The sequence below is a fragment of the Etheostoma spectabile genome, chromosome 17 (assembly GCF_008692095.1).
Source record: "Etheostoma spectabile isolate EspeVRDwgs_2016 chromosome 17, UIUC_Espe_1.0, whole genome shotgun sequence".
NCBI classification, from domain to species: domain Eukaryota; kingdom Metazoa; phylum Chordata; class Actinopteri; order Perciformes; family Percidae; genus Etheostoma; species Etheostoma spectabile.
In genome coordinates, this window is record NC_045749.1 from 16,690,736 (window position 1) to 16,705,625 (window position 14,890).

General features: G+C 44.1%; 1 protein-coding gene across 13 annotated transcripts in view; it reads right to left on the reverse strand.

Moving 5' to 3' along the window:
* The window catches only part of tacc2 (transforming, acidic coiled-coil containing protein 2), a 53,676-nt gene that overhangs the window by 24,576 nt on the left and 14,210 nt on the right, over window positions 1–14,890 (reverse strand). For 12 of the 13 annotated variants that reach the window (XM_032541106.1, XM_032541112.1, XM_032541108.1 and 9 more), the window contains 3 exons: window positions 6,693–12,740; window positions 5,150–5,737; window positions 544–840 (listed from right to left, as the gene is read on the reverse strand). In XM_032541106.1, the coding sequence (XP_032396997.1) occupies window positions 544–840; window positions 5,150–5,737; window positions 6,693–12,740 (6,933 nt within the window). The remainder of the gene's footprint in view (window positions 1–543; window positions 841–5,149; window positions 5,738–6,692; window positions 12,741–14,890) is intronic. The other variant, XM_032541109.1, reaches the window with a different exon arrangement.

Consider the following 14,890-nt stretch of genomic DNA (forward strand, 5'->3'; position numbering starts at 1 on the left):
GCTATATGCAACTTAACACTAAATGTATACAGTAGCAAATGCTGTTTCCTATGAGTTCATGTGGTAGACATGCATAGCAATGTAATCTGTAATTTTAGGAGATGGCAACACGGGTTTCTGAAATAGACTCTGGGTTTCACTTAGAATATGGCAATAATGTTGTATGTGATGTATCTGTAAATAGTGAACATTGTATTGCACTATATTAATCAATTCCTTAGAGTTAAACATTTATTGGAATATGCTCCTTCACCTATCTTTGCCGACAGTAAGGTGAGAAGATCAATAACCCTCTACCATGAGAATGGTATTGACCTTTTCATCACACTATCACTATGAAAAAGAGAATAAGTATTCCTTTAAGTTATAAAAAGGAAACAGCATGGATAACTACTGTGAGGTCTTACAAGTGAGGCACAAAATCAAATTGACGTATCCCCGTCACATGTGTTAACACGACAGAATGAACCTGTGAGTAAAATGGGAAATGACCTAATGAACCGGTTAGGAACAGTGACAGTCAGGCAGAGTTCAAGTTCATACCTTAAAGGAGGGTGGCAGGGTGCAGAAGCAGGGCAGTGGTCCTCACCCTGGTAAGCAGGAGGTACAGGAGGGGAGGCAGGGGCTGGAGGAGGAGGGGGAGGAAAGCAGGGAGATGCAGGTGGGGTTGGCAGAGCTTCAGAAGTGTACCTCTCAGGTGGTGTGGGAGGAGGAGTGGGAAATTCAGTGGTGTCTTGGAGGTGAGGTGGGAGGGCAGGCAGGAAGTGGTATTCGGAGGAAGAAGGTGGGGAAGAGGCAGGGGCACGGTCACCTCTTTCTGCCTGCTCAGTGAGGGAGGACCTGCAGGGGGAAGAGCACAAAACATCTAAAGATGGACCGAAACAAGAAGGTCAAGTACGGTGATTCGGAAAGCTATCTGAGGACACGCTCCACTTTGCTCTACACAAATAAACCATGACCGAAACTCACCTCAAAGTAGAGAAAGCGGGAGCACTCTGCTCTGTGTCCTTAGTCAAACCTAGTAGTGACTTCAAATAGGAAATGCTCACTCTAACCATCCTAAGAAGGCTTTGTCATTTAAATGAACTAAAACTGAAACTCCTCCCACCTGTACCCTTACATGATAGCCCATGTTTCCCTTGCTTGCTCTACTTGCCCTCTGCAGTGAAGTAGCCTGCTTTAGGTTGTCTGGCTCTGTCATCATTAGCCACCTGGTGGAGTGGATTTGGCCCTGATCCAGGCCAGTCTTATCAGGACTGGTAGGCTCTCTAATCTGACAGGCAATGCGATGGACGCCCATGCAGCTGTTCCCCACTTGGGGCATGCCTCCTGTTTAGCTCTATAAATACCCCAGTAGCCTCTTCTGCAGACGTGAGCTTCACAATTCCTCCATCAACTAAAGCACATTTACCATACTCAAGCATCAAGTCAACTGCCTGCTGAGCTGAACTTTCCAAATGTCTCTTCCAGCTCATTTAAAACTGAAATTGAGCTTGGTTATTCTCCATCTCCCTCCAGTAAAGTCAGAACTTAATAACATTTAATGAGGGTGTAGGCTTTTCTCGAGGGCGTAGCACATTATAGTTTACATCAAACACAAGTCTGGTGGCAGGATGGTTGCATGAAGAGGAAACGTCCTACAAATTCATTTATTAATTTTTATTTTGTCCCACTTTTCTTGTCTCAAATCATCAGTCGGTGACTTACACCAGCAGGCCAAAGCTAAACATATGCCGGCATCTGTGGTTAACTAAACACATGCAGCCTGGAAATAGAAACAACCAAGTCACAACATAGTCTGAGCAAAATATCATAAGACACACTGCTGTGTCCAAAGATGGACAGAAACTGCTATGGATAAGATAGAAAAATAAATCAAGCGCATAGAGAAGAGACAATTGGCCGAAAATAAGATTACCCTGGACACAAGCGTAAAGTATTTACTGGCTCAGGGGCTTTAATGTGAAGATAATGGCAGCTGACCCAGTCAGGTTAACAGCTAAAGCTTTCAAACTTTTTCCAGATATGATGTCATGTGTAAGAACTAGCAAATGATTTATAACCATCACAACATTACTGCCACAAGTCATAGAGAGCATATGTGCTCTTTTTCAGCAACACACTTCTTCACGTCAGTGTAGTTTTACATTGGCATTAACACCTGGACGGTGTCCAAACAGTTTTGTACTGTTAGTAATTCAGCAGTGTGCAGGGCGTTACTCTAGAACACCTCATAAGCAATTCTTGAGAAGGCAAATCCAGCTTTCACAAGGCTAGTCCAGGGATACACGCATAGATTGTCTAACCTCTTGTTTCATGACAGTATACTGTCTACACACATACACTCACACACATACTCACTCACACACTCACTCACTCACACGGGAAACCGCTGGACGCAAAGACAGCAAGTCCAGGCAGGGTGTTTAATGATAAACAGAGAGTTGTAAATAAAACCAGCTGAAAGTACTAAGAAAAGTATGTTTTTTTTTAGTGCTGCAATGATGAGAGGACCATTTCTGTCCTGCAGCCAGCAGCTAGCTCATACTGTCCCGACACACACACACACACACACACACACAGCACATTTAGGAACACATTGAATATATTGCAAACACATACTTCACAAATAATAATTTACCAATTCTATTCTGCAAAAATGAAGATTCAAATGTTACTTAAAGTCAGTCACGCGTGGTTGAATGAATGGCAAACATGAGATTATCTACTTCACTCATGCCAGCACATGAACCTACAATCGCCATGGCAACTAGTCTATTTACAGTACAGTACAATGTGGGCTATAGCACATCCCACTTCCTTTTTACTCCATAAACATGGATGAAAAATATCCTTCATACCAAGCTGAGTAGTCACAGCCATTTCCATAGTGTTTCATGGGTAAAAATGGCTTCACAAAAGACTTCAATTACATTTTATTAAAACTAGTTGTATAACTATTTTATATATAACTTTTATGCCACATGTCACACAGCATACATTTCCTGCTAGGTCATTTCAAAAGTCTACCATGCCAGCAATATATTTGGAAAGCTCCCAGACAGTAGCTAAACATTAGATGTACTGCTACTGAGATGTCTCGCCCACCCAGCCTCCACATCAAGTAGGCCAGGGGACCACAACATGCTCTAACCTGTAACATTTTTTTTTTTTTTGTGCAACTTTGCTCCTTCTTTACCGCCTTCTGTCCCTTCATCTTTCTATTTGTCCCTCCCCTCCTCCCATCTGGTGAGGTCAAAAGAGTTACCTACAGGCCATCTGTTGCATCCACCTGGAGAGACTTAAACACAAACGCCTATTGTGGACACACACACACACACACACACAAACACACACAAACACACACACACACACACACACCAAACCACCACACACACACACACACACACACACACACACACACACACACACACCACACACAAAAGAAATAAAAAAGGTACCACTTCTTGTAACTCACCCAGATTTCAGCCATGGAGGAATCCATCACAAACCCAGCGCCAACTACATGTAAGTGATGGAAATGACTTGCTGAGCGCTGGTGAACTCCAAAAAACCAGAGCCAATAAGTGTATGTCCCAGTCCTTCTCTCCTGTGTCTGTGACTCTGACTGACTGTGCATACACACTCACACCGCAGCACATGCTTTCTCGAAAATCTGGCTTGTTCACTCTGTCTGGTCTGTGAAAATGACTTCAGTGGGGCTGAGTGCCTGCCCAAATTCCTCCCACTACAGGGTTCAGTTCACAAAGCTGCGCAGACTGAGCAGGACTGACAGCTAGGACAGCCTCTGGGGTGGTGGGGGCAACACACACACACACACACACACACACACACACACACACACACACACACACACCACCCAAAACACACACACACACACACACACACACACACACACACACACACACACACACACACACGTCACATTTCTGTCTCTGGCACACATATGCCAGTGTAACTTTATCTATTGATGAAACCTATAGTAGAAATATCACTGTCACTCCTCCTCCCTCCGACTCTGAACAAACGTTTGTCTCCAACAGCAGTGATGGGACAAGTGTTGTGACTGACAGGCAACAAGTGCTACTGTGCTCTGGCATGTGGGATGGCTCCTTTAAATGCAGCAAACGGCAGGAAAGAGTGACAACTCAGAGAGATAACTGAGGAAGCCGAGAAATGTTCCAGCTAAGTAAAAAAGAAATCTGCAGCAATGATTGAACTTAATTAAAATATCGTGTATCATTTATACAGACATCCCTTACATAAATGAACTGGAAAAAGACTACTTTAACAACACAGCCTTAGATCCGCAGTGTACACTCTAGTGACATATGTCTTAAGTTTTTAAGTAGAAGAATGACATACATGGAAAGTTAGTCCAGCCAGAGCTGTTAAAATACTTAAGTAAATACTGCATGCCCACGTGGAGGTTGAACTGAACGACTCACTGGTTTATTTTGTGTGTTTAACCTAGTCAGGAGAGTAAAGAAAAAACATAAAGGATCCACTTCTCACTTCTGTTTCACCAACCGGTACAAATCTGTGAGACTCCATCACATTCGCCCGATCAGACTGTTAAACCGCTGCAGACCGCAACAACCTACCAGACACCCTCGAGGTGTCTGAAGGCCAAACAAAGCCTCCGAGGGGACTCTCCAAGCGCATGGAAATCCATTTGAAATGTGTGACAGGCAGAGCTGCTGAGCTGTGAAGCCCAATTCCCCCTGAGGTCCCCCCCCACCTTTTCACAAATACATGAACTGCAATAAAATGTCTTGGATCCATCACTGTAACGGAAATGTTATGATAAGTTTTAGGAAAACTATCAGGACTAAAAGGTCATATACAAATCATTCTGATGCCTGCAACCCAGTCCACCTCACAATTACTAGTCTCTATGTAAACTTGTCGTTCTTTATGGTATAAGGCTATCATTTTTATGTTAACCAGACTCTGACTGAGCTCTGAAAGAAAACCTTCCCTTGGCAGCATCCTTACAGGAAAAAAGTGCCTCCTCAAATTGTAGTTTGTGAGGCTTTCACTGAAATCTTCAGTGGTACAATTAGTGGAAGTTGTTCACGTTTGCTTTAAAAAGAGAAAGATTTTACGATGTTACGAGGGCACTCACCCGCTGTCCTGTAGCTCCTCAGCAGGGTACTGGACTGTTTCTGTCGCAGCAGTTTCCTCAGCTGGGATCTCGACTGGTTTTTCCACTTGCTCCTCTGGAAGCTCACTGATCAGCTCCTTCTCCGGTTCTTCTGTTTCTGTCTTTGTTGGTTCTGGTTCTTTATTCTCCGTTGGTTCTGGGAACTCCACTTCATTGTTTGTTGGTTCAGGGAGCTCTTTTGTAATTTTCGTTGGTTCCTGTAGCTCAGTTAGCTCCTTCTCTATTTGTGAGGCAGTCACTGGCTCCCTTTTTGGTTCTGGCAGCTCTACTGGCGGCTCTTCTTCTTTCTTGCTTGGTTCTAAAAGCTCTACTTTCTTTGTTTCTTCTGGGAACTCTACTGTCTGCAGTGTTGGTTCGGGAAGCTCTGCGGTCTTTTGCAAAGGTTCAGGAAGATCCACTGGCTTCTTCACAAGATTAGGAGGTGGGATCTCGGTTGTCTTTGCTGCTGCTCGCTCCGGTGGTGGGATCTCCTCCTGTCTCAGAGGAGCAGCTATCTCCTCAGTCGGAGTTAGAAATTCTAGTTGAGGAGACTCCAGAGATGGGAGGGGTCTGGGAAAACAATGCAAGAGAAGAGTGAGTTTCAGTTTATAGCATATGCACAAGGAATGACTGACACATGACAAATGTGTGTCCTTGTGTGTTATGGGGACGCTTCCTACAAGTGTGTGTGTGTGTGTGTGTGTGTGTGTGTGTGTGTGTGTGTGTGTGTGTGTGTGTGTGTGTGTGTGTGTGTGTGTGTGTAAGCACTGTAGGTGCATGTGTGTGTTTGAGCTGTTGTTGCATTGTGTTTAGCAGTGTGAGAAAAGGCTCATTCTTGCGCTGGAGAGCAGGGACGATGTCACAGCTGATGTCATCCTTTGAATATAAAAGGCTGCATTACTTCCACAAGACTTCAACCGGCACAGTCATCTGACCCAAGCTCGAGTCACAGACAAAGTGCAGCTCTGTGTTTACCTCCTCCTTCATATTCATTGTCCCGCTGCTCTCTGCTACATCCCTCAAGCCAAGTCCTGTACATGGTGTTACTGGAATGCCAAGTTGTACAACAAAAATAATAATAACTGCAGCAATCTATGAATACTAAACAACTGATATATAGGCTGAACGTCAAAGATTTACAACAAAAATAAATATTGACATTTGTCCACCTTATTACTTCCTAATTATGTAGGTGTAGTTTTGATTGTTGCGGCTGGTGGCACAAACTACACATGTGACTTTCTCTCTGTGTACTGGAGCAGATATGTAATGCTCACATGCTACTTTGTGTACCAGATTAAGGGGAAACCCATGCTGACCTCCACAGACCTTTTTAGACATGTGTAGTTGCATGGAATTTAACTTTTCATTAACATAGTTTTATCAGCGTGAAGTCTCATGTGTACTTCTCTAATCTGGTTTCTTAAAGGGATATTTTTTTCTCATCTGATGATTTCAAATAATGTCACGCACGCACGCACGCACGCACGCACACACACACACACACACGCATTCTTGTGTTTACCTTGATGTCTCTTGTTTACTCTGAGATTGGGATGCAGCTTCTTTAAGAGCTTGTATCCAGTTTATATCTGGTTCTCGAGCTGGAAGTCCAGGAGCCGGACTCTCTGACACATCGGCAGGCTCCGTGTTCACAGACACTTGTTCAACAGAAGCTTTTTCAGGTGATGTTCCTTCACGGTGGGAATCGGCAACAATGAGGTTAACCGCGGTATCGTCTCGGGGCTTTGACAAAGACACCTGATCATGTGGCTTCTCTGACTGGGTAGGGGCTGCAGGTGGGGTTGATGCACAATCATCCGGGCACTTTGACAAAACAACAGACGGGCCTGTGATAATAAGACTTGTTTTATCTTTTATATCATTGTCATTTTCTGTTGCCTTAGAAAGACCAGTTGAGCCACTGTCTTTAGCACTCACAGTTGGATTTATGACCTTCTGTTTATTCATTGATTTATTGTTTAATTCTTTTATCTCACTTTGTCCTTTCCCCTGGCTGCTAGCTTTCCCTTCTTCCAAAGGTGCTTTATCTGCCTTTGTGATCTCCTCTACATCGGGGCCTTTTATGGGTGTTTGTACTACTGGGCTGCTTTGTGTGGTGGAGGTTTTATTGAAGCTTTGTAGCTTGAGAGGCCTGCACACTGTATCCTGAATTTCACACTCCTCAGTTTGACTAATGTTGCTTTTCACAGCCGTGGCTGCACTGAAATCCTTTTCCACAGTTTCGGGTTGCCCAACCAGAGCGCTGAATATCTTTGTGTGAATTTCTTCACCCTGGTTTGTACTTGGAGTAACTGCCAAATGAATGCCATGACTATCTGTGCTGACCTTTGATGAAAAAGAGATCTGGGAAGGTGAAGTCTCATGTTCCTGTGATAAAATCTCAACAGATACAGCTGTGTTCTTCAAGGTCTCAGGATTTCCATGTTGGTCTTGACAGGAAGCTGATAGATTGCCTTTTTGCTGGCGTTTACCAACCGGATCATTCACAAACTCAGTGTCTGTATTTGACCCAACTACCCCTAACGCAGGGCTTTTATTCTCATCCATCCCCTGTCTTGTCTCATCTACATAAGAGCCAGTTGTTACACTCCCTATTTCAGCCGAGGCATTTCTCTCAGCAGCCCTTCTACTCTTATTTAAATCACTGGCAAGGTGAAACAGTCCTGCTTGTTCTCCCTCTCCATCACCCATCACTCGTTCATTGCCACTGCTGTCATCCCCTGTCAACTCGTCACTCCCAACAGAGCCGTCTCTGCCCTCTGCTACCCCTTTCACACTTGGAACCAGTGCTTGACTGTTGGTCTTTTCTCCCCCATCTAGACAGCCATCTGACAATTCTTGTGTGGGATGTCTAGATCCCAGACACTGTAGGTAGTACAGACACCGCTGCTGTTGCTCCTGTTGCTGAGCAAAACAGTTGGGCTCTGGTGTGGACTGTGACTGGCCAAGAGCTGCATTCAAATCTGGTGCCGTGTCCTTGTCGGTGCTGCTTTCCAGTGTTGCTGTCAGAGTTTGGCGCAAACTCTGGTCATAAACAGTTTGAGTGTCAGAATCTACCTCAGCAACTAGCATGTCCTCAGATGAGAAAGAAGTCTTGCTTTGTCTTTCAGATGCAATGCCACTCTTCCTTTCTACTTCCTCCTTTATATCACTTACTGGTGATTCAGTCTTATGCACTTTATGTTTATGTTGTGGCTGCAGGTCTCCAATTTCCTCTCCAGCCTCTTTATCTCTCCCATTACTCTGTTGTGGTGCTGTGTCTGTCTTTCCTTTCTGCATCTTACTGCTGTCTGCTGTTTCCCTTTGATTATCCATTGTTGCTTCTTCAACTTTTTTCTTTTCCTCTGCAAACAGCGTGAATGTCTCATCTCCCATTTTCTCTGTCATATTGTCTTGTTTAATTCCATCATAATCCTTAATGGATGCTTCACAAATAACAGGTTTAATGCCAACAGGGCGTGGCTCAGAGTGGGATAGAGAAATTACATTATCAGACCCACCTTTTGCCAGTACACCCACTGCACCAGGGGGATGAGGAGACAGATTTCCCTCTTGTGAAAACTGAATATTTAAATTGTTAATCGCAGAAAACTCAAATTCAACGACAGTCTCCTTGACGTCATTTCTATCCTCTAGTTTCGGACAAGTCTCATGTGCTTTGACGTTGACACCACTGTACTCCAGATCATGTGCTAGAGACATTTGTGTCATTTCTTTGCTCTTGTTGCAATCCACCTCTCCAGAGACTTTGGTGCGGTCACTATCAGCGCTGGCGTTATCGGTCTGCACAGGAAGAGAGATATCACAGTCTGCAATGAACTCCAAGTGACTCAACATTGGACCAGGAGGCCGCAGCACAAAAGAAGAATTACCGGCAAATTGCTCGATAACAGGAATTGACTGGTCAGAGGCTGTCACTTCTGAAGTCGCTGATTCATCCTTTGTCAGAATAGCAGAGCAAATTATGGGCTCCGACCCCTCACTGGCTTTCATGGGATCTGAGGGAACCAGTTTACGAGGAGGTGTTTGATCTAATTGGGTGGGAGGCTGATAACTGGGGTGACTAGGCTTTGTCTGAAGAGAGGCTGTGCAGATCACAGTTTTGGCCGCTGAACTGGGGTCAAGGTCCGTAGAGAGCTGACCAACAGGTAACTCAGTGGAGACATCACTTAAAAGCTTGCAGGTAACATCATCAGCTGGAAGCACAGAACATGAGGAGAGAGGATGTAGGTTACCTTCAGTAGCATCCCATATTAAAGGGGACTCCTGGGGCAGGCCAGCCTTGACTAAGCCTTTAGACGAAGCATGTAACTTATCTATCTCTTTCTCAGTTGACAAACACAGGGTTACACCATCCTTCTCTGTTTCTGCCTCTATTTGCTTTGTCACCTTTGCTGACACCTGTTCAACTGTTGGTTGATCAGCCTCAGAGACTGCACTTTCTGCTGTTTGTATAACGTCACCAGTCTGATTCTTCTCCGTAGGACAAGGAAGCTGTTTTGAGCAGGCCTCAGTCGCTGACTGTAAATCCACTGTGTTAGTCTCCAAGTTGTTGTTACCTGACTGATCTATGTTATTGTTCTCCTTGGTATCTTTGGTCCCCGTATTTCCTTTATTCAACTGGAGATCTTCCTGTGGCTTCGGGGAGTCGGCTGAGCTCCGTTTTGCTAATTCATCCTTAGCAGGAGTTGTATCTGCGGGGATTTCTGACTTTTTCAAGCTGAGAAATTCTGGGAAGGTGTAGCTGGCCTCAACCACAGGATGGTGCAAACTTTCATGTACAGTCAGCGGAGGCAAAGAGGCGCAGTCCATAGCTGGCACCGACATGTTCCTGAGATCCAAAGAGGAACTGCTTTCTTGTTTCACAGTGTCCGCAAAGTGAACTCTGTTGTTGCCTCTGCTTCTGTTACATACGTACACATCCACTCCAGACATAGCCCCACTATTGCTCTGTTTCTGGACTTGGAACTCTGCGGCTGAACTTACGGCTGTGCTGGTTTCTGTTGTGCTACTTTTAGGCTGGACCTGTTGAATGTTGCTCGCTTGTTGCTCGACTGAGATTTGTTGTGAAGAAGTCAGCAGCTGAGGTGAGATTAAAGACAGCAAGATTTGACCGTTATTTCCCTCTGTCTCTGGGATGGATGATTCCCTACAAATGTGTCCCAAAGACAATGCTTCTTCTGAAATGAAATTCTGTTTGAGATCAGCCCTTACCCCTTTGTTTGTATTGCTGGAGCTCTGTTCAGGGTTAGTGGGAAGAGGTGAGATGGCTGCGCCATGCTGTTCTTGGCAGGGTTGAGAAAGACGGTCCTGTTCAGTGCAGATGCTCTCAGGGATGGTAGCAATCGGCTCAGTCCAGCTCTGTGACTTCAGCTGTGACTCTGCAACATCGGTGGGCGGACGCGTCTCTGTCTCGGCTGATGACACCCCACTAGCAGAGCCTTCTGGCTGGCTGAATGAACTGTGCTCAGTAGCCAGCCGTCCTTTCTCTCCCACCTCCCCTTCTCCTCCCCCTCGTCCTGCTTCCTCCAATCCCACAGCACTGTAATCCTGACAATCAGGACTAGTGAGTAGCCCAAAGGGAGAAGTATTGATATAGACTTCTAAACAGAGTGACTCCTTTTCTTTGTCTCCCTCTTCAGCTGGTGAGACCCCGGTGTCTGCACTGCGAACGCTTGTTTCTCCCGGTCCCTTCATTTCTGTCTCAGCAGAGTTGTGTGGCATTTTGCTGCTGCAGCTTTCCTCAGATGAAGCCTGTCCCTCTTTGGCTGAAAATGCAAGTGAGCCTTTTCCCTGTGAACAGATTAATGCGAACTGAGGAAGGTTGTCCAAGTGTCCTTCTTTCTCTTCGTCTGCAGAGCTGAGACACTTTCCTGTTCCCCCTAAATCTTTCTCTCCTACTGCTTTCTCACTCTCTGCGACTGCTACAGCAGCTACAGCCAATGAATCACGCCTCGTGCTTTCTCCCTCTCCCTTGCTTTCTATCACTTCTGGCATCGTGGGTGTTGCCGGTGGCAACGCAGCAACCACCACTAAAGGCTGTTCAAGGGCACTCTCCACGCTGCTCTCTCCCACACATGTCCAGCTGTTGGAGAGTGGGCTGGGATTCTCCTGTGTGAGTATCACTGCTTCTGAGGTAACTGTAGTTAACTCATGTGTTTGTGCATCTGATCTTTTATCAGCAGAAGCAGCTGGATTGATAACTGTAGTTTGGACATGTGTCAGGGTTGTATGTTGGTTGTCGGTAACACCTCCGGTTACATGTTGCTTCGGCTGTGGGATTTCATCCGAGCTGTGATTTATGCGACATGAGGCATCTGTATGGTTGTGGTTGTCTGACAGATGAGGCCTCTGTGAAAGAGCCTGGTTGGACGCAGGTGAACAGGCAGTAAGATGATCCTGCCTGCTATGAGAGGATGATAGTGGGGGGCTGGGAATGGGCTTTCCCCCGGGACTCAGCTGTTGCTTGGAGGCAAACCCATTATCAGGCTGTTCCCCACAAATCACAGTCAGAGCTGCCTGTGACACCGATTCTGTATTTGCTGTTGAATCTATGTGATTTCCTGCCTTTATGAGAGAGACAGCCTGTAATTCATTTTCAGGTTGTACTACTGCCTTTTCTTTCTGTCCAGTCTCTGTGTTCTTCTCTTCTATCTTTTTCTTTCTCCTTTGTTTCTTTTTGTCTTTCTTCTTTGCCGTTTTGTCCTGCCCAGCGTGTTTGGCACATGGAGAACTCGTCATCTCTGACAATGCATCGCTATCCTTTAAATGAAGAGTATTGCACTCTGATGTCTCATCAACTGATTGATCTTTCTTTCCCTTTTTATCTATACAAACGATAATACTGGACTCGTCACGCTTTTCTTTCTTTATGTCCACAATCTCTGTTATTGCCGCTGTGTCTTTCTCCCTATTAACTGCATTACAATCTAGAGTGCCATTTTCCTCGATGCCTGCTTTAGAATCAACATGTTCCTCTCTGGAACGGTTTCTCACCTCAGAAAATGCAACTTCTTCTTGAGTTTCCTTAAATAAATCTGTTGTTGTTTCTAATTGTGTATGTGTGTGTCTTTCCTTCTGCTCATTTATTTCTTTTTCTGCCTTTTTTTCACTCTCCGTCCCTGCTGCACCGGCACTATTCTCAGTGCCCAGAATGTAATTCCTAAAACTAAACACAACTGTATCTTTCTGACTGCTTGCTACTTCACTGTTTCCATGTGTACCCTTGTTTCCATGGCCCCCGTTGCTATGTCCTGGCTGGACTGTGATTGGAGGCAGTGAAGATGACTCATTGAATTTATTAACCATCCCTTCTCCAGTTTTCTTGCCTACATCATTAACCTTCCCAGGCGTGATGCTGGGGGGCCCTGTGGGATTAAGTATGCCCAGTGAGGCCATTTGTTCTTCACATTCCTGGATGGCCTGTTTGAGTTCCAGATCTAGGAGCACAGATGGGGAAGGCGTCGGGGGTCGGACTCCTGTGTCAGGTGTGGCAGTGGGCCGAGGTGAAGGCTGAACATCTGTGAGAACTGGGTCGCTGTCATGAGGCCTGAGACGAGGGTAAGGTGACACAGTTAAGAGTCTGGCAGGCAGACAGCTGGTCATTCCAAAATGTCCAAAAAACGCTGCTATCGGCAGAACAGAAGCCCATGCTCAGACACTGCACTCAATAAGCACACACAACACACAACTGTACTCATAATGCCTAGACTGAGATGTATATTCTCTTATAAGAATAATACCAGCTCTGTTTATAAGAATATGGTTGTTAATGAACATGCAGGTCTGTTCATACACATCAAAACAGGATTTATTCAGGCATTACACTAGGTAGCTACTATACAATTTTCCTTAGCCTAGCCTAATTTTCTAATTGAGCCAAAAGCTTAATAATGAATTTTCATTCAATAATTGAATTGGTTAATTATGTATTGGAACATTGCCTATATTTTTAATGCTAACTTTTAAAGTATGAACCTAGTTCAAGCAGCATGAATGCAACAATCCTACTAGTAGCAAGTAGTACTACTAGTAGTAACTATGAATTGCAGTAGGATCCGTATACTGTACAATAGAAAGCACTATGAACGGTCTTAGGCTGCTGTGTAATGTTATTGTGTATACTAAGCAATACTGTCTGTTCCATCATCCTGACCGGTGCAATGAATACTATATCAAATATTTCAAAACCAAATTTTTTTATAAAAAGTGTAGTAATGATTGTAATAAACCATGTCACCAGATAAACAACCTTACATATACATGCTCATGCACCAAAAATCCTGCCTTATAATGTACTATATTAGAAGAGATCAAAGCAGTGGCACTGCCCTCCAAAGCACTCCATGAAGCACACAGCTAGCTTGATAATGTGAGTGCTTGCTATAATGCCTTTAACTAACAGGCTAGCTTTGTGCCATTCAGTTGTAATTGCTGAGTCACTGCTAAACCATTAGCCAGCAGTACAAAATAATGCTGTGGGATCTTAGTCTTTAAGCCTCACTGAGTGTATAGATCCACCATCATTTATTTAGTATGTATTACTTGTGTCATCAGCTGGTATCTTGAAAACTGCTCATCATGTTAAAATGTGCAGTAAATACAAGAAGTGAGAAATAACTTCACTAAGCGTCCATGAATGTGATTGGTTAATGCAGTCTCACCATAAAGACTGACATTTCCATGTAAACACGACCTCTGCACTGACAACATGTTACTCACCAACCTGCTCTCGAGCCTGCATCTAATTCACATGGCACTCCCTACTAAAGGGTGGAGCAGCAAAATAGATTAAACTGTTTGCAGCTGGAAGGTTTTGCTATGCAACATGCTGTTGCCTGCCTTATCTACAATACCTGGGGTGGAATGGAGGTGCTTCTCGCAAAATTGCATTTTAAGACTGCGCGTGTCCTCTTACTCTGCAGTGTTCAGTTTAAAAAGCAGGAACTTTATTTCTGCAGTTTGAGAATTTGATATATACAATGAAAGTTTGCAAAGTACTTACTTTGGTAACACTTTACAATATAGTACACACAAATGTAAGTAGTTACAAATACTGACAATTAATGAATTGTTAATAAGTAGTTCCTGAATAACTCTGATTTGAGGACTATAAAGTATATAATGTTTATTTACTGGAGAACAGACAGGGATATACTTTAATTATTGTATCTAGTTCACCAATTACTTGGAATAGCGACCACTTTCTGTGTTCCTGATTAACTATGAATAACCTCTGAGGAGCTCAAACTAGTAACGACTGATTCATCACTTATTACTTAATTATTAGTTACTCTTTTTGTGCACCCCAAGTGGTACGTCATATGGAGTGGATACTAAGTAGTCCCTCATTAATTTATTTTTACACATTCACATCAAGCTGGGAATTCTGGCATTTTAAAATGTAATACCTAAATTGAATGAAAACAATAATAAGTATACTACTGCAATGAGTCAGGTTGTCAGAATACATTGAAGCCTCAAACAAATTAGTGCAATCAACTTCAGCTCTCAGACAAAAGCAGAATGCCAGGCAACACTAAAAACAGAACATTAAGTCAGTCTGCATATGATTCAACAAAACCTATATAAAAACAACCTCAACTCAAGCCAAGTCTGCTAAGACAGGCAACACCCAAACAGGCGATATCCATCACACTCCAATATGAGTTAGAAACATTCAAACACCGTGTTCCACTC